This window comes from Salvelinus namaycush, unplaced genomic scaffold (genome assembly GCF_016432855.1).
Source record: "Salvelinus namaycush isolate Seneca unplaced genomic scaffold, SaNama_1.0 Scaffold11, whole genome shotgun sequence".
Lineage (NCBI taxonomy): Eukaryota > Metazoa > Chordata > Actinopteri > Salmoniformes > Salmonidae > Salvelinus > Salvelinus namaycush.
Genome location: NW_024057786.1, coordinates 384,017 through 404,376, shown reverse-complemented (window position 1 = coordinate 404,376; position 20,360 = coordinate 384,017). Strand labels below are relative to the sequence as shown.

At 42.9% G+C, this 20,360-nt stretch overlaps 2 protein-coding genes across 4 annotated transcripts in view; both read right to left on the bottom strand.

Annotated features, from left to right (window-relative positions):
* Window positions 1-204: 204 nt before the first annotated feature.
* On the bottom strand, window positions 205-4,107 carry LOC120035717 (E3 ubiquitin/ISG15 ligase TRIM25-like). 2 transcript variants are annotated; one of them, XM_038982284.1, is made up of 3 exons: window positions 3,269-4,104; window positions 2,750-2,845; window positions 205-254 (listed from the first exon to the last, which is right to left on the bottom strand). In XM_038982284.1, exons 1-3 carry the CDS (start codon window positions 3,863-3,865, stop codon window positions 240-242), a joined length of 708 nt encoding a protein of 235 aa, XP_038838212.1. In that variant the 5' UTR covers window positions 3,866-4,104; the 3' UTR covers window positions 205-239. The 2 variants fall into 2 exon arrangements, with proteins under 2 accessions (XP_038838212.1, XP_038838211.1); XM_038982283.1 differs by lacking the exon at window positions 205-254 and having other exon boundaries at window positions 2,648-2,845; window positions 3,269-4,107.
* A 3,558-nt stretch (window positions 4,108-7,665) lies between these two features.
* The window catches only part of LOC120035710 (DNA damage-binding protein 2-like), a 32,049-nt gene continuing 19,354 nt past the window's right edge, over window positions 7,666-20,360 (bottom strand). The window contains exons 5-11 of one of the 2 annotated variants that reach the window (XM_038982274.1): window positions 17,372-17,538; window positions 13,636-13,735; window positions 11,666-11,843; window positions 10,291-10,436; window positions 10,041-10,196; window positions 9,319-9,364; window positions 7,666-9,058 (exon numbers count right to left, since the gene is read on the bottom strand). In XM_038982274.1, coding sequence (XP_038838202.1) covers window positions 8,802-9,058; window positions 9,319-9,364; window positions 10,041-10,196; window positions 10,291-10,436; window positions 11,666-11,843; window positions 13,636-13,735; window positions 17,372-17,538 — 1,050 coding nt within the window. In that variant the 3' untranslated portion in view covers window positions 7,666-8,801. The remainder of the gene's footprint in view (window positions 9,059-9,318; window positions 9,365-10,040; window positions 10,197-10,290; window positions 10,437-11,665; window positions 11,844-13,635; window positions 13,736-17,371; window positions 17,539-20,360) is intronic. The other variant, XM_038982275.1, reaches the window with a different exon arrangement.

Genomic DNA, 20,360 nt, shown 5'->3' with positions numbered 1-20,360 from the left:
AGGCAGGTACAGAACACCTCTTGGTCCTGCTCTACTCTCCTCCCTCCTGGACAGGCAGGTACAGAACACCTCTTGGTCCTGCTCTACTCTCCACCCTCCTGGACAGACAGGTACAGAACACCTCTTGGTCCTGCTCTACTCTCCTCCCTCCTGGACAGACAGGTACAGAACACCTCTTGGTCCTGCTCTACTCTCCTCCCTCCTGGACAGACAGGTACAGAACACCTCTTGGTCCTGCTCTACTCTCCTCCCTCCTGGTACCCCCTCCACTAGCCTGCCCCGTAGCAGAGCTAGACCCAGCCTCTGCCCCCTGAGTCCTAGTAGGCTGGACAATAGAACGAGTCCAAACGGCCAAAGAACGTTGTCTGAGCTGGAACACTAGCGAGGCCATAGCAAATGAATTGAAACGAACCTTCACAGAGCCTCTTCTGACTGGAATGATCCTTAGAATTACATTTCCCCTAAATGGCACCAAAAAATGTCTCCCTTTTTATTTGACCACTAAAACCTGTTCTTAGGACGGAACTGGAAAATAACAACTTGTCTCCCCTCCTGGACCTCTTGGTGTTAAGTAGCAGACTAGGTGAAAAATCTGTAAATCACCTTTTTTAGGCAGATTTAGTCACTTAACCCTCGTGGCTCTGGATAAGAGTGTCTGCTAAATGACTCACATGTAAACTTAAATACAACGTTAACTAGATATCATTTGTGTCATTTATAGCCTGGCACAGATAGTAAAACTACATTAAATACAACGTTAACTAGATATCATCTGTGTCATTTATAGCCTGGTACAGATAGTAAAACTACATTAAATACAACGTTAACTAGATATCATCTGTGTCATTTATAGCCTGGTACAGATAGTAAAACTACATTAAATACAACGTTATCTAGATATCATCGCCACATAACTTATGTGGAATTTAAAAGACACCGTTAACGTTACCGTTAGCTAGCTAACAACGTCTGTTACACTGTAACTTACCGGCAGCCTCACATAAAAACGTATTGGTTAACAAAGCTTTAATTCTGACCAAAGTCTATAGTAGTGAAAAGTCTCTCTCTCTATTGTAACTTACCACAAATTGCCATCATAGCCTATCTACATGAATGTGTCCTGTCAGAGTCTTTTCCTCTCCGTTAACCGTTAGCTAGCAGTCTCGAGCCACAGCTGACGTTGACCGCAATGAGCTACAAGTAGGACTGACGTCACTACCGGTGCAGCAGCCTCTGCAGCAGCAGCCTCCCCCGGGTCCTAGTGCCCGCCCGGTAACACGGTTAAGATGCGATGGAGCGGTTGACGGGAAAACAACAAATCACAGAGAAAATATATTGACTGATATATTGAATTGTTTAGGGTAGCTTTAGCTTTGGCTTTAATAAATTCTGAAAATACTTGAAAACCAAAATAAAAAAGAATAGCAGCCCTCCTCAGGAACCACAAAACCCTCACAGACCAACTTCTTCTTCTATGATATAATGGCGGTCCGCAAACCAACGTTAAAGGTGCATGGCGCCCCCTACTGTGCTGGAGTGTGTTCAATCACGGTTTACACCATTTCTAAATCCTCCTACCTAACTCAGAACTTCTGAGAAAATAAAAAAGAGTCCTACTAACTTCTAATAGACCCCCCCAACCCCGTCCAACCTCAATGACCCTACACTTCAATCTTTCCCTCTTTATGATAATACTAATAAAACACCCTTCCAACTAACACTACACTCATTAAAAACCCACTACCCCATTCCACTACTTTGACCCTATCTGCTCCTGCACCATGCCAACTAACCCTACACTCATTAAAAACCCACTACCCCATTCCACTACTTTGACGCTATCTGCTCCTGCACCATGCCAACTAACCCTACTCTCATTAAAAACCCACTACCCCATTCCACTACGTTGACCCTATCTGCTCCTGCACCATGCCAACTAACCCTACACTCATTAAAAACCCACTACCCCATTCGCATACTTTGACCCTATCTGCTCCTGCACCATGCCAACTAACCCTACACTCATTAAAAACCCACTACCCCATTCCACTACTTTGACCCTATCTGCTCCTGCACCATGCCAACGACCTGGGAGGACGGGACACCACCACTCAACACACCCTGGAACTCTTCTGAAGTCAAATCTCGTATGACCAAATACTTCTCTGGTTCTGAACTCTTCACCACACCTTCTACCTCACTTAACTCTCCCTCATTCATTTCCATTTCACCTCCAGAACTCAGTCTGGCGCACGACTCACTCTGTTTGCACTTGAATTATAACATTTGAAATGTCTCTATTCTTTTGAAAATAAATGTGTAATGTTTACTGTTCATTCATGATTGTTTATTATCTACTTCACTTGCTTTGGCATAGTAAAGATATGTTTCCCAAGCCAATAAAGATCTTTGAATTGAATAGAGAGAGAGCTCCATGTTAATGCATAGGGGACATGAGTCAGTCATGGTTACTCATGGTTATGTGATGAGGTAGCCCCGCCTGCTACTTCTAAATCAGTGTCGGTCCAATAGGGAATGTCCTCTTGGTGTAACGGTCAAGATTTTGGTTTCTCCCACGATAGACCTGGGTTAATCTCCCGCTGGGACATTATACAGTCTATTCTCTGAAAGGGGTCCAGACAGCCTGTTCCCAACAGTGGGGTCAGTGGGATTGGATAAGTATCCCTCTCCCTCTCTGATTGGAGGAGAGAAGTGAAATGGTGTGTCTCCTCTGGTCAACAATACTCACCTTGAAAGACTCCACAGCCTGTTGGAGCTCCTTCAGCTCCTTCTCTCTCTCCTGGAATCTCTGCTGGACCTTCTGCTGACTCATCCCCAGCTGCCTCTGTGGAGAATCACTCTTCAATGAGCTATCAAGCTTTATTAGTCCAGTAGATCAATAGTATAGTAATGTGACATAGGACCCATAGAGAGGAAGGTCTACAATCCTGAGGAAGTCCCTTTACAATATGATATTATGTTGCTATGTGAATGATTATAGTTTTTATGGTAGGCCTACATGTATCAAGGGGTTGAGACTGAACTTTGGACTCATAAAAGGCCATTCAGAATGATAATAGTGTTTGACTTTAGAAAATGGTGATACATTTGGAGAATCTGGGTTAACATATCTATATACTCAAGGTTTGTGTTCATATTTGTGGATCCATTTCATTTGAATGATCTCATATTCAAACAGATTTAGTTCCTACTGTATCTTTAATTCTTTGTTTATCAGACAGTCACCAACAAGTTGTTCTGGTCTTACCTGTTTCTCAGTCCTCTCTGCTGCAGCTGACACTGTATCATGGCCTTTATGTTCATCCATTGTACACAGATAACAGATACACTGCTGATCGGTACGACAGTAAACCTCCAGCAGTTTGTCATGATGAGAGCAGATCTTCTCCTGTAGTTGTGCGGTGGCTTTGACCAGCTTGTGCTTCTTGAAACCAGGAAATTCATAGTGAGGTTGGAGGTGAGTCTCACAGTAAGAGGCCAGACACGCCAGACAGGACATGAGGGCTTTCTGCTTTCTGGTCCCAGTGCAGAAATCACACGCCACATCTCCAGGTCCAGCAGAGCACAGAGCAGGAGGGGGAGCAGCCTGGAGTCCTGTCTTCCTCAGTTTCTCCACCACCTCAGCCAACATGTTATTTTTCATCAGCGTAGGCCTTGGAGTGAAGGTATGTCTGCACTGAGGACAGCTATAGACCCCTTTCAGAACATCCTGATCCCAGCAGCCCTCAATACAGCTCCTACAGTAACTGTGTCCACAGTGGATGGTGACCGGCTCCTTCAGTAGATCCAGACAGACAGAACAACAGAACTGGTCCTGGTCCAGCAGAACTCCCTGTTGAGCCATTTGGACGGTTGTTCACTCTCACACAGACAGACGACAGAGAGACTCAGATCAGTTTCGTTTCCACATAAGAGAGTTTGTGAAGGGGAGGGACTTCCTGGTTCTGCCAGAGGGCTGGGGTTAGATGGAGGGAAGGAGGGAGTGAGAGAGGGAGGGGTTAGAGGAAGGGAGGGAGAGAGAGAAAACTGCAGGCAAAGTTGAGAAGGAGACAAATATTTTAGTTCCTAGGTTAGGACCCTTAATATGGAATAAATTAAATAGAGTGGATAGAAAGCTGAACTGAGGTCCACACTCCAGTCCAGTTGGTGGTGGTGATGCACCTTAAAGTTGGTTGCCAACTGACACACATAAAGTCCACAGAAGAAGAAGAAGAGATTACTAGAAACTACATTTCCCCCGTTTATCTGTGGGTTAATTGTCGGAGTAGAGAACAAGATTTTGTGTGACTCAAAATGGGTCAAAATTCTACAAAAGATCCAGGGAAAAAAAGGATCTTGTTTTCAAGTACAAAAACAAACCAATGTTTATATCCCAGGACAAATGAGCTAGCAACAGCAAGCTAGCTAGCTAAATAGGAAAAATGACCTAGCAACAGCAATCTAGCTAGCTAAATAGGACAAATGAGCTAGCAACAGCAATCTAGCTAGCTAAATTGGACAAATGAGCTAGCAACAGCAATCTAGCTAGCTAAATAGGACAAATGAGCTAGCAACAGCAAGCTAGCTAGCTAAATAGGACAAATGAGCTAGCAACAGCAAGCTAGCTAGCTAAATAGGAAAAATGACCTAGCAACAGCAATCTAGCTAGCTAAAGGACAAATGAGTTAGCAACAGCAATCTAGCTAGCTAAATTGGACAAATGAGCTAGCAACAGCAATCTAGCTAGCTAAATAGGACAAATGAGCTAGCAACAGCAAGCTAGCTAGCTAAATAGGACAAATGAGCTAGCAACAGCAAGCTAGCTAGCTAAATAGGAAAAATGACCTAGCAACAGCAAGCTAGCGAGCTAAATAGTGTGAGGTTCTGAGTTATGCACTATAACCCAATATTATATCACATGTGATTGAATATTAGCAACTGTTGGCCTGGGCGCCTGGGTATCTGTGTGTGTGTGCTGGAAGTAACAGTTAGCCCCAGATAAGTGTGCTGGGAAGCTGTGGTTAGCCTTGAGCGAGAACAGTGGGCTTTGTATGCAGGTGCAAATAGCACAGACACTGTTGCAGAGCTGTCTGACCTCAGTCTCTGGGGTGAGGGAGCGTAATCTACACAGCAACAGCGCCGGGACACCAAAGCGCGCAAAGAGGCTAGGACTAGCCTGAGCGCCGGCAAGAGGCTGGGTGAGTCTAAACCACGCCCAGTCTCTACTCTGACAGGCCGGCTCGGAAGCGGGAACTATCTCTGTCAGAGTATATTATAATATCTTTGTCAGGAACAAGTTAGTTCTCTGTTCTACCCTGCGGGGTGGTGCGGGGTGGTACAGGGAACCCGTATATACGAAAGTTGCATTTGCCATTTATTACTTAGTTAATAAAAAATACATAGCATACAATTGGTGACTCATCGTCATACTTATCCTTATACCAGATTGAATTGACGCAACCCTAACAATAGGACATATGAGCTAGCAACAGCAAGCTAAATAGGACAAATGAGCTAGCAACAGCAATCTAACTAGCTAAATAGGACAAATGAGCTAGCAACAGCAAGCTAGCGAGCTAAATAGGACAATTGAGCTAGCAACAGCTAGCTAGCTAGCTAAATAGGACAAATGAGCTAGCAACAGCAAGCTAGCGAGCTAAATAGGACAAATGAGCTAGCAACAGCAAACTAGCTAAATAGGACAAATGAGTTAGCAACAGCAATCTAGCTAGCTAAATAGGACAAATGAGCTAGCAACAGCAAGCTAGCGAGCTAATTAGGACAAATGAACTAGCAACAGCAAGCTAGCTAGCTAAATAGGACAAATGAGCTAGCAACAGCAAGCTAGCTAGCTAAATAGGACAATTGAGCTAGCAACAGCTAGCTAGCTAGCTAAACAGGACAAATGAGCTAGCAACAGCAAGCTAGCGAGCTAAATAGGACAAATGCGCTAGCAACAGCAAACTAGCTAAATAGAACAAATGAGCTAGCAACAGCAATCTAGCTAGCTAAATAGGACAAATGAGCTAGCAACAGCAATCTAACTAGCTAAATAGGACAAATGAGCTAGCAACATAAAGCTAGCGAGCTAAATAGGACAAATGAGCTAGCAACAGCAAGCTAGCGAGCTAAATAGGACAAATGAGCTAGCAACAGCAATCTAACTAGCTAAATAGGACAAATGAGCTAGCAACAGCAAGCTAGCGAGCTAAATAGGACAAATGCGCTAGCAACAGCAAACTAGCTAAATAGGACAAATGAGCTAGCAACAGCAATCTAGCTAGCTAAATAGGACAAATAAGCTAGCAACAGCAAGCTAGCTAGCTAAATTGGACAAATGAGCTAGCAACAGCAAGCTAGCGAGCTAAATAGGACAAATGACCTAGCAACAGCAAGCTAGCGAGCTAAATAGGACAAATGAGCTAGCAACAGCAATCTAACTAGCTAAATAGGACAAATGAGCTAGCAACAGCAAGCTAGCGAGCTAAATAGGACAAATGAGCTAGCAACAGCAAGCTAGCGAGCTAAATAGGACAAATGAGCTAGCAACAGCAAGCTAGCTAGCTAAATAGGACAAATGAGCTAGCAACAGCAAGCTAGCTAGCTAAATAGGACAAATGAGCTAGCAACAGCAAGCTAGCGAGCTAAATAGGACAAATGAGCTAGCAACAGCAAGCTAGCGAGCTAAATAGGACAAATGAGCTAGCAACAGCAATCTAACTAGCTAAATAGGACAAATGAGCTAGCAACAGCAAGCTATCGAGCTAAATAGGACAAATGAGCTAGCAACAGCAAGCTAGCGAGCTAATTAGGACAAATGAGCTAGCAACAGCAAGCTAGCTAGCTAAATAGGACAAATGAGCTAGCAACAGCAAGCTAGCTAGCTAAATAGGACAAATGAGCTAGCAACAGCAAGCTAGCTAGCTAAATATCCATGAACGTTTCATGTGTTTCCACCTGTTCTCAATTTAATATAGTTGGTTGAGAGTTTTGATATTTCAGCCTGCATGTCCTGATCATGTCTGGTGTGGATGGACAAAATCAACATCCCGGTGTAGACAGCATGTTAGGCATACGCTTATTAGTGTGGTTAGGTTTAAAATCACGTTTTAAGAAGATCAATTGTATAATTAGGCGATCACTTTGTGGCTGTGGTAACTAGTGACGACCCAGCTCAGCTGATGCTGCCAGTGAATCTGTGGTGCTGTCACTAAATCACTGAAGCTGGAGACTCATATCTCCCTCACTAACTTGAAGTATCAGCTATCAGAGCAGCTTACAGATCGTTGCACCTGTACATAGCCCATCTGTAAATAGCCAAAATAGCCCATAAATAGTCTACTCTGCCCAGCAGGCCAAGCTCCAGGAGAGAGAGGAGGACCAGGAGAAATGGGGAGAGGTGCTGAAACGTTTAGCTAATGTTACAGTCAACGAACTGCGTAGACCGGAAGCCATCACAACATTTATTTAGATTTGAATACAGATTGTTCATTAGCCTGGTCCCAGATTTGTTCGTGCTGTATTGCAAAAAAAAAATACCAGTTGGTAAGACAGGAGTTGGCAAGGTAGCGCAAACTGACCTGGGACCAGGCTAACTTTTCATCAGTTTAAGGGACCAGATTAACTATTCATCGGTTTAAGGTGAAGAATAAATACACAATCAAGTTCAAGATCAAAATTCGCTTTTTTAATACAGTATAAAAAGATTATAAAAAGTAACAATTTATCACCAGAAACAGAGGTATAATAAAACATCTGAAACACAAGATATATCATTGAAACACTGTAGAAAAGTGATCAATGTTGAGACATATTTTAAACATCTGTGGATGTTATGTTGTGTGGAGTCAAAGTCACGATTGTCCCTGTTTATAACAATGGGAATGGAACATTTTCAATAAAAACACATGATTTGAACAAGAAAAAGGTAACAGATGACAAATGCAGACAGGTAACTGACTAAATTAAAGGAAACACTTGAGTAAATGAGGGATACAAAGTATATTGAAAGTAGGTGTTTCCACACAGGTGTGGTTCCTGAGTTAATTAACAAATTAACATCCCATCATGCTTATTAGGGTCACGTATAAAAATGCCCAGTTGCCCATTATGGCTAGAAGAAGAGATCTCAGTGACTGAAAGAGGGCTCTCAAAGGAACATAGAGGATGTGTCTTAGTCACCAGATCTCAGTGACTGAAAGAGGGCTCTCAAAGGAACATAGAGTGTATGTCTTAGTCACCAGATCTCAGTGACTGAAAGAGGGCTCTCAAAGGAATATAGAGGATGTGTCTCAGTCACCAGATCTCAGTGACTGAAAGAGGGCACTCAAAGGAACATAGAGGATGTGTCTCAGTCACCAGATCTCAGTGACTGAAAGAGGGCTCTCAAAGTAACAGAGGATGTGTCTTAGTCACCAGATCTCAGTGACTGAAAGAGGGCTCTCAAAGGAACATAGAGGATGTGTCTCAGTCACCAGATCTCAACCCAATTTAACACTTTTGGGAGATTCTGAAGCGCCTGAGACATTGTTTTCCACCACCATCAACAAAACACCAAACGATGGAATTTCTCATGGAAGACCGGTGTCTCATCCCTCCAATAGAGTTCCAGACACTTGTAGAATATATACCGAGGAGCATTGAATCTGTTCTGGTGGTTGGTGGTGGCCCAACATCCTATTAAGACACTGTATGTTGGTGTTTCCTTTATTTTGTCAGTTACCTGTAGGTGACAATGTCATAGACATAACTACATAACTCTTCCAACATCACAAAAAAAACCTCTCTCTCCTTCTCCCCGTTTATTTATTTGGACCCTTCTGTGTCTGGCTGTTGTGCTGTTTGTCCCTGGATGTTCTGGCTCTGGTCACCGAGGAGGAAGACAGCTTCTTCTTCAGCTTCCCAATGTCGTCCTCATCCTCCCTCCTCCGAGTCTCACCTCTTCTCCTCCGCTGGCCTCTACCTCTGCCAACCTGGACTCCTGCTTCCTGTTGTAGCTCTCCTCTCTGCTGCTTACCAGCCAATGTCTCACCTCTGTTCCACACTAGGATGTTCACTCCTGTGGTTGGAACACAAAAGCCTTATTGTCCCAAATGGCACATTATTCCCTATATTGTGCACTACTTTAGACCAGAGCCCTATTCACTATATATTGCACTACCTTTGACCAGGGCTGGCACCCAATTCCCAAGTTGAACACTGATTTTTAGCAAAAGAATCAAACGCTTTAGAATATTTCCAGCTACAAACATAGTTAGATGATTTGATCCTGGGTGCCGAGACTACAAACATAGTCCAGTATTTACAACACAGACTCACCCATTCCAGATCCTAAAACATCTCCCATTGGATTGAACTTGTTGACCTGGAAAGGAAGGTGTGCAGAGATGTAAAAATGGACATTATTTTTGACCCAATGATGGCTTGAACATTAATGCAGCACAAATACATAATTGAAGACATTAAACTAAGGCTACACGCTAACATTAAGCTAAGGCTACAGGCTAACACTGACATTAAGCTAAGGCTACAGGCTAACACTGACATTAAGCTAAGGCTACACGCTAACACTGACATTAAGCTAAGGCTACAGGCTAACACTGACATTAAGCTAAGGCTACAGGCTAACACTGACATTAAGCTAAGGCTACAGGCTAACATTACATTAAACTAGGGCTACAGGCTAACACTGACATTCAACTATGGCTACAGGCTAACACTGACATTAAACTATGGCTACAGGGTAACACTGACATTAAACTAAGGCTACACGCTAACATTAAGGCTACAGGCTAACATTAAACTAAGGCTACAGGCTAACATTAAACTAAGGCTACAGGCTAACATTAAACTAAGGCTACAGGCTAACATTAAACTAAGGCTACAGGCTAACATTAAACTAAGGCTACAGGCTAACATGACATTACACTAAGGCTACAGGCTAACAGTGACATTAAACTAAGGCTACAGGCTAACATTGACATTAAACTAAGGCTACAGGCTAACATTAAACTAAGGCTAAATTTGTAATGTGTACTCACAGATATGATGCCAGGGGCGTTGGGGTCCAGTAGTTGGCATGCCAGCTCTCCTGTGTTGGCATCATAGATATCGATGGTCCTCAGGGCACCTGGACACACCCTCTCGTCAGGGTACCGTCCAACCACCATCAGGTCGTACAGAGGGTGCCACGAGGCCTGGAGACACAAACAACGATTGAAGATGAAGCTTTTGAGTCAACGAGAGAGAGACACACACATAAACCCACCCCATCCACCCCACATTCCTCACCTTGATAGGTGTGAGGTGCTGAAACTGTCTGTGTGGGTGCTGGATAATCTGCTGAGGAGTTGACCAATCAGAAGAGGAGTACACCCTGATCTGGTCATACTGGTCCGTGGTCAGGAGCTTGGAGCAGTCCATTGGATTAAAGTAGGCTGGGGAGAGGGGGAGAGAGAGAGAGAGGAGAGGGGAGAGAAAGAAAGAGAGGAGAGGGAGACAGAGAGGGGGGAGGGAGGGAGAGGGGAGGGAGAGAGGGGGAGAGAGAGGGGGGGAGGGAGAATGAAAGAGAGGAGAGGGAGACAGAAAGGGGGGAGGGAGGGAGAGGGGAGAAGGGAGGGGGAGAGAGAGAGAGAGAGGAGAGGGAGACAGAGAGGGGGGAGGGAGGGAGACAGAGAGGGGGGAGGGAGGGAGAGGGGAGGGAGAGGGGGAGAGAGAGAGAGAGGAGAGGGAGACAGAGAGGGGGGAGAGGGAGACAGAGAGGCGGGAGGGGGGAGAGGGAGGGAGGGAGGGAGAGGGGGAGAGAGAGAGAGAGGAGAGGGGAGAGAAAGATAATCTATAGGGTTAAATGTTGTTAAAAAGCATGTATCCCTTCTGATGAACGTGGTAGATGTTATCAAGCTAAAAATTGAATAACAAATTTGCACCAGTCTTGTCCTACTAGTACTGATAACTTACTACGACACAGTGGTCAAGAGGTAAACACTCCTGAATGTAGGATAGGAGAGAGTTACCTAACTCTACGACACAGTGGTCAGAGAGGAAAACACTCCTGAATGTAGGATAGGAGAGAGTTACCTAACTCTACGACACAGTGGTCAAGAGGAAAACACTCCTGAATGTAGGATAGGAGAGAGTTACCTAACTCTACGACACAGTGGTCAAGAGGTAAACACTCCTGAATGTAGGATAGGAGAGAGTTACCTAACTCTACGACACAGTGGTCAAGAGGAAAACACTCCTGAATGTAGGATAGGAGAGAGTTACCTAACTCTACGACACAGTGGTCAAGAGGTAAACACTCCTGAATGTAGGATAGGAGAGAGTTACCTAACTCTACGACACAGTGGTCAAGAGGTAAACACTCCTGAATGTAGGATAGGAGAGAGTTACCTAACTCTACGACACAGTGGTCAAGAGGAAAACACTCCTGAATGTAGGATAGGAGAGAGTTACCTAACTCTACGACACAGTGGTCAAGAGGTAAACACTCCTGAATGTAGGATAGGAGAGAGTTACCTAACTCTACGACACAGTGGTCAAGAGGAAAACACTCCTGAATGTAGGATAGGAGAGAGTTACCTAACTCTACGACACAGTGGTCAAGAGGTAAACACTCCTGAATGTAGGATAGGAGAGAGTTACCGTAGAGCTTTTGATATAGTACCCGAGTTAACAGCTTTGTCATGAATCATCTCGTGGAGGTAACTGTTCTTGTCTTTGATGTTCCTCAGGTCCCATAGCTTCACCGTGTGGTCAACGGACGCTGTCGCCATTAACCAATCGCAGCGGGGGTTGAATTCAGCATGGGTCACTTTAGCCTTGTGCAACTTCTCGTTGAAGACCTGTGAGGAAGAGGAGGAGGAGGAGGGTGCAGATGGTTTAACAGCATCTTACAGAACAGCGTCAGTAAATGAAATGAGATCATTGGAACTGTCAAAATGGTGTCTAATGAAGTCATGCATTTTTTAAAGGGCAGAATATTAACAGAATTGTCTTATACTCAGAACATGAAAACAGAACAAAATATAGAACATTTCAAATTGTACATGCTAACTAACTACTGAAAGAGTACATTACATGTTAACAGTACATCCCTCTGGAGTTTATACTGTAAACTACAGTATAAATATAATATACAGTACTGTAGCTATAGCGTAAACTACAGTATAAATACATTCTACAGTACTGTAGCTATAGCGTAAACTACAGTATAAATATACTATACCGTACTGTAGCTATGGTGTAAACTACAGTATAAATATACTATACCGTACTGTAGCTATAGTGTAAACTACAGTATAAATATACTATACCGTACTGTAGCTATAGTGTAAACTACAGTATAAATATACTATACAGTACTGTAGCTATAGTGTAAACTACAGTATAAATATATTCCACAGTACTGTAGCTATAGTGTAAACTACAGTATAAATATACTATACAGTACTGTAGCTATAGTGTAAACAACAGTATAAATATATTCCACAGTACTGTAGCTATAGTGTAAACTACAGTATAAATATACTATACAGTACTGTAGCTATAGTGTAAACTACAGTTTAAATATATTCCACAGTACTGTAGCTATAGTGTAAACTACAGTATAAATATACTATACAGTACTGTAGCTATAGTGTAAACTACAGTATAAATATACTATACAGTACTGTAGCTATAGTGTAAACTACAGTATAAATATACTATATAGTACTGTAGCTATAGTACAGTATAAATACACTATACAGTACTGTAGCTATAGTGTAAACTACAGTATAAATATATTCTACAGTACAGTAGCTAGTGTAAACTACAGTGTAAATATATTCTACAGTACTGTAGCTATAGTGTAAACTACAGTACTGTAGCTATAGTGTAAACTACAGTATAAATATACTATATAGTACTGTAGCTATAGTGTAAACTACAGTATAAATATACTATACAGTACTGTAGCTATAGTGTAGAGTACAGTATGAATATACTATTTAGTACTGCAGCTATAGTGTAAACTACAGTATAAATATACTATATAGTACTGTAGCTATAGCGTAAACTACAGTATAAATACACTATACAGTACTGTAACTATAGTGTAAACTACAGTATAAATATACTATACAGTACTGTAGCTATAGTGTAAACTACAGTGTAAACATACTATACAGTACTGTAGCTATAGTACAGTATAAATACACTATACAGTACAGTAGCTATAGTACAGTATAAATACATTCTACAGTACTGTAGCTATAGTGTAAACTTCAGTATAAATATACTATATAGTACTGTAGCTATAGTGTAAACTACAGTGTAAATATATTCTACAGTACTGTAGCTATAGTGTAAACTACAGTATAAATACATTCTACAGTACTGTAGCTATAGTGTAAACTTCAGTATAAATACACTATACAGTACAGTAGCTATAGTACAGTATAAATACATTCTACAGTACTGTAGCTATAGCGTAAACTACAGTATGAATACACTACACAGTACTGTAGCTATAGTGTAGACTACAGTATAAATATACTATACAGTACTGTAGCTATAGTGTAGACTACAGTATAAATATACTATACAGTACTGTAGCTATAGTGTAGACTACAGTATAAATATATAGTACTGTACCTGGTGTCCATCCATGCCCAGCAATAAGACTCGTCCTATGTTGTCTCCTGTCACCAGCATCTGTCTGCTCAACGACACATCTACACAGCAGTACCACAGACTGGAACAGAGAGAGAGAGACTGACACATCTACACAGCAGTACCACAGACTGGAACAGAGAGAGAGAGACTGACACATCTACACAGCAGTACCACAGACTGGAACAGAGAGAGAGACTGACACATCTACACAGCAGTACCACAGACTGGAACAGAGAGAGAGACTGACACATCTACACAGCAGTACCACAGACTGGAACAGAGAGAGATAGACTGACACATCTACACAGCAGTACCACAGACTGGAACAGAGAGAGAGACTGACACATCTACACAGCAGTACCACAGACTGGAACAGAGAGAGAGACTGACACATCTACACAGCAGTACCACAGACTGGAACAGAGAGAGAGACTGACACATCTACACAGCAGTACCACAGACTGGAACAGAGAGAGAGACTGACACATCTACACAGCAGTACCACAGACTGGAACAGAGAGAGAGAGACTGACACATCTACACAGCAGTACCACAGACTGGAACAGAGAGAGAGACTGACACATCTACACAGCAGTACCACAGACTAGAACAATGAGAGAGACTGACACATCTACACAGCAGTACCACAGACTGGAACACAGAGAGAGAGACTGACACATCTACACAGCAATACCACAGACTGGAACAGAGAGAGAGAGAGACTGACACAGCAGTACCACAGACTGGAACAGAGAGAGAGACTGACACATCTACACAGCAGTACCACAGACTGGAACAGAGAGAGAGACTGACACATCTACACAGCAGTACCACAGACTGGAACAGAGATGTAATCTCGATATAATTTCAACTAATATCAAGCGTATCACACATTATTAATAAAATGTAAAATGCAGTATACCGTGATAATCCTCATCAATAAATTCAGGCAACACTCAACTTTTTAATCAACAGAAAGTGAAAGAGCAGCGTCCCCTTTATCATCAGACAGACACTACTAAGTGCACTAGTTGTGTTATTTTTCCTTTACATAAGTTGACATTTGTCTGGTGCTAAGCCTGCATCCCAAATGCCATACTATCCCCTATATAGAACAATACTTTTGACCATAGACCCATGTAGAACATCCCCCAACCCACTTCATGACTCTCCACCTATCACCCGACACCACCACTTCCTGTTTCCTGAAGGGAAGGACTACTCCCCCCGCCCCCCCCGCCACACACCATAAGTAGGCTCATCTGGGTCTAATCAAGGTGGATATCGAATGAACTGAGTGTTTGGAGAAGTGTTTTGTTGTGTAGTTTATAGTAGTGATGGGAAAACCGAGGCTTTCCGAAGCTTTAAGGGGGCTTTTACCAAATTGTGTTGAAAACAGTTCATTACTCTGAGCTTTTAAACACAATGTACATTAGTGACATCTGCTGGTCAAGCAAATGAAAAGCAGCGTGTTCATTTTGACGTATTTTTTACCCCCCCCCCTCCATAATATTCATCAATTTGGAATCGATGAAAGCAAACAGAACCCAGAGCGAAATCAGGGGGAAGTCGCAACACACGATTTGAAAAACCACGTGATAAAACGAATCTTCAGACGTCATTGACCATGTTGGTAAAAGTTACTTTGAAACGAGCATCGGGGGGGTACATAGTGTCAGATCAGTGGTACTTAAACAAACAAAACAAACGTCATCGGAGCTCCGGTATCAATCGTCCCATCACTGGTTTCTAGTCCTCTCCGCAGATGCGTTATCGACTAAGTGTGTTTATCCTCCTGTTTACATTCAGCGTCGACTCCCTTTGCATAGTGTACCGTTTGCCGTGTGTTCGACCGCTACCGCCTAGTTGGTGAGCCACTATCGTGATCCTTCTTATACAGTCCTTCGTTATTTAGTTACTAGTTGGTGAGCCACTATCGTGATCCTTCTTCTACAGTCCTTCGTTATTTAGTTCCTAGTTGGTGAGCCACTATCGTGATCCTTCTTATACAGTCCTTCGTTATTTAGTTACTAGTTGGTGAGCCACTATCGTGATCCTTCTTCTACAGTCCTTCGTTATTTAGTTACTAGTTGGTGAGCCACTATCGTGATCCTTCTTCTACAGTCCTTCGTTATTTAGTTACTAGTTGGTGAGCCACTATCGTGATCCTTCTTATACAGTCCTTCGTTATTTAGTTACTAGTTGGTGAGCCACTATCGTGATCCTTCTTATACAGTCCTTCGCTATTTAGTTACTAGTTGGTGAGCCACTATCGTGATCCTTCTTCTACAGTCCTTCGTTATTTAGTTACTAGTTGGTGAGCCACTATCGTGATCCTTCTTATACAGTCCTTCGTTATTTAGTTACTAGTTGGTGAGCCACTATCGTGATCCTTCTTATACAGTCCTTCGCTATTTAGTTACTAGTTGGTGAGCCACTATCGTGATCCTTCTTCTACAGTCCTTCGTTATTTAGTTACTAGTTGGTGAGCCACTATCGTGATCCTTCTTCTACAGTCCTTCGTTATTTAGTTACTAGTTGGTGAGCCACTATCGTGATCCTTCTTCTACAGTCCTTCGTTATTTAGTTACTAGTTGGTGAGCCACTATCGTGATCCTTCTTATACAGTCCTTCGTTATTTAGTTACTAGTTGGTGAGCCACTATCGTGATCCTTCTTCTACAGTCCTTCGTTATTTAGTTACTAGTTGGTGAGCCACTATCGTGATCCTTCTTATACAGTCCTTCGTTATTTAGTTACTAGTTGGTGAGCCACTATCGTGATCCTTCTTCTACAGTCCTTCGTTATTTAGTTACTAGTTGGTGAGCCACTATCGTGATCCTTCTTCTACAGTCCTTCGTTATTTAGTTACTAGTTGGTGAGCCACTATCGTGATCCTTCTTATACAGTCCTTCGTTATTTAGTTACTAGTTGGTGAGCCACTATCGTGATCCTTCTTACAGTCCTTCGTTATTTAGTTACTAGTTGGTGAGCCACTATCGTGATCCTTCTTATACAGTCCTTCGTTATTTAGTTACTAGTTGGTGAGCCACTATCGTGATCCTTCTTACAGTCCTTCGTTATTTAGTTACTAGTTGGTGAGCCACTATCGTGATCCTTCTTATACAGTCCTTCGTTATTTAGTTACTAGTTGGTGAGCCACTATCGTGATCCTTCTTATACAGTCCTTCGTTATTTAGTTACTAGTTGGTGAGCCACTATCGTGATCCTTCTTATACAGTCCTTCGCTATTTAGTTACTAGTTGGTGAGCCACTATCGTGATCCTTCTTATACAGTCCTTCGCTATTTAGTTACTAGTTGGTGAGCCACTATCGTGATCCTTCTTCTACAGTCCTTCGTTATTTAGTTCCTAGTTGGTGAGCCACTATCGTGATCCTTCTTATACAGTCCTTCGTTATTTAGTTACTAGTTGTCCTTTATATATTTATTGGCGTGGAACTGATATGTATTTCTTATATAGTTTCTTCTTATCAACCATCATATATCTGATTACCTAAAATGGTTCTACTGAGAATGTCCTAAAGGTTTTTACAGTCAATCACACACCAGCAATCCTACAGTATTTTACACCCCATATGCCCTGGTCTAAAGTAGTGTACTATAATAGGGAATAGGGCTCTGGTCTAAAGTAGTGTACTATATAGGGAATAGGGCACCATGTCTGATGCTACCTAAGTAGGGCCTGCATCCTCACAAGACATTGTGGTGATCGTGTCCACAGTCCTGGACTCTGGACAGAACCGTTGCCAGACCGCCCTGGAAGCTCTGCTCGGTCAGTGTACCGTCGCCGGACGCCAGGTAGACCTTGGACGGGTCCGTCGGGCTAAACGTCATCCCGCCAATAAAATCCCCGGCTCCTTTCTGCATTTATGAACACAAACAGACCAATCCCAGTGACCGGTTGAAAAGACATGTTGATGACTAGGCTGATCACAGGACAATAACAGACCAATCCCAGTGACCGGTTGAAAAGACATGTTGATGACTAGGCTGATCACAGGACAATAACAGACCAATCCCAGTGACCGGTTGAAAAGACATGTTGATGACTAGGCTGATCACAGGACAATAACAGACCAATCCCAGTGACCGGTTGAAAAGACATGTTGATGACTAGGCTGATCACAGGACAATAACAGCTGGGTAATACGGCAACGGAAAAACAACGGAACGCGTTTGTTATTGGACAGGTTCCGGTAGTTCCTTCCTGTTTCTCAGTCAGTTTTGTTCCATTTGGTGTGTGGAATCCAACCTAGGCCAATGACAGTTCTGTCCAGATAAATGCGGGCCAATCAGAAAGCAGAGTTCTATCTTGATAAGGTGTTGAGAAAAAGGGCGTTGTCTTGCATCCCAAATGGAACCCTATATAGTGCCCTACTTTAGACCAGAGCCCTATATAGTACACTACTTTAGACCAGAGCCCTATATAGTACACTACTTTAGACCAGAGCCCTATATAGTACACTACTTTAGACCAGAGCCCTATATAGTACACTACTTTAGACCAGAGCCCTATATAGTGCCCTACTTTAGACCAGAGCCCTATATAGTGCCCTACTTTAGACCAGAGCCCTATATAGTGCCCTACTTTAGACCAGAGCCCTATATAGTACACTACTTTAGACCAGAGCCCTATATAGTACACTACTTTAGACCAGAGCCCTATATAGTACACTACTTTAGACCAGAGCCCTATATAGTGCCCTACTTTAGACCAGAGCCCTATATAGTGCACTACTTTAGACCAGAGCCCTATTCCCTATATTAGGGCACTACTTTAGACCAGAGCCCTATTCCCTATATAGGGCACTACTTTAGACCAGAGCCCTATATATTACACTACTTTAGACCAGAGCCCTATATAGTGCCCTACTTTAGACCAGAGCCCTATTCCCTATATAGTGCACTACTTTAGACCAGAGCCCTATATAGTGCCCTACTTTAGACCAGAGCCCTATTCCCTATATAGTGCACTACTTTAGACCAGAGCCCTATATAGTGCACTACTTTAGACCAGAGCCCTATATAGTGCCCTACTTTAGACCAGAGCCCTATATAGTGCCCTACTTTAGACCAGAGCCCTATATAGTGCACTACTTTAGACCAGAGCCCTATTCCCTATATTAGGGCACTACTTTAGACCAGAGCCCTATTCCCTATATAGGGCACTACTTTAGACCAGAGCCCTATATATTACACTACTTTAGACCAGAGCCCTATATAGTGCCCTACTTTAGACCAGAGCCCTATTCCCTATATAGTGCACTACTTTAGACCAGAGCCCTATATAGTGCCCTACTTTAGACCAGAGCCCTATTCCCTATATAGTGCACTACTTTAGACCAGAGCCCTATATAGTGCACTACTTTAGACCAGAGCCCTATATAGTGCCCTACTTTAGACCAGAGCCCTATTCCCTATATAGTGCACTACTTTAGACCAGAGCCCTATATAGTGCCCTACTTTAGACCAGAGCCCTATATAGTGCCCTACTTTAGACCAGAGCCCTATATAGTACACTACTTTAGACCAGAGCCCTATATAGTACACTACTTTAGACCAGAGCCCTATATAGTACACTACTTTAGACCAGAGCCCTATATAGTGCCCTACTTTAGACCAGAGCCCTATATAGTGCACTACTTTAGACCAGAGCCCTATTCCCTATATAGGGCACTACTTTAGACCAGAGCCCTATTCCCTATATAGGGCACTACTTTAGACCAGAGCCCTATATATTACACTACTTTAGACCAGAGCCCTATATAGTGCCCTACTTTAGACCAGAGCCCTATTCCCTATATAGTGCACTACTTTAGACCAGAGCCCTATATAGTGCCCTACTTTAGACCAGAGCCCTATTCCCTATATAGTGCACTACTTTAGACCAGAGCCCTATATAGTGCACTACTTTAGACCAGAGCCCTATATAGTGCCCTACTTTAGACCAGAGCCCTATATAGTGCACTACTTTAGACCAGAGCCCTATTCCCTATATAGGGCACTACTTTAGACCAGAGCCCTATTCCCTATATAGTGCACTACTTTAGACCAGAGCCCTATATAGTACACTACTTTAGACCAGGGCCCTATATAGTGCCCTACTTTAGACCAGAGCCCTACATAGTGCCCTACTTTAGACCAGAGCCCTACATAGTGCCCTACTTTAGACCAGAGCCCTACATAGTGCCCTACTTTAGACCAGAGCCCTATTCCCTATATAGTGGCCTACTTTAGACCAGAGCCCTATATAGTGCCCTACTTTAGACCAGAGCCCTATATAGTGCCCTACTTTAGACCAGAGCCCTATTCCCTATATAGTGCCCTACTTTAGACCAGAGCCCTATATAGTGCCCTACTTTAGACCAGAGCCCTATATAGTGCCCTACTTTAGACCAGAGCCCTATTCCCTATATAGTGCCCTACTTTAGACCAGAGCCCTATTCCCTATATAGTGCCCTACTTTAGACCAGAGCCCTATATAGTGCCCTACTTTAGACCAGAGCCCTATATAGTGCCCTACTTTAGACCAGAGCCCTATATAGTACACTACTTTAGACCAGAGCCCTATATAGTACACTACTTTAGACCAGAGCCCTATATAGTACACTACTTTAGACCAGAGCCCTATATAGTGCCCTACTTTAGACCAGAGCCCTATATAGTGCACTACTTTAGACCAG

What these genes read in the sequence shown, in the direction of transcription:
- LOC120035717 (XM_038982283.1), bottom strand. Translation starts at nt 3,865, where the DNA reads ATGGCTCAACAGGGAGTTCTGCTGGACCAGGACCAGTTCTGTTGTTCT. An exon ending in CAGAGAGGACTGAGAAACAG is followed by an intron (nt 2,846 to 3,268) that starts GTAAGACCAGAA and finishes GATTCTCCACAG; the next exon opens with AGGCAGCTGGGGATGAGTCA.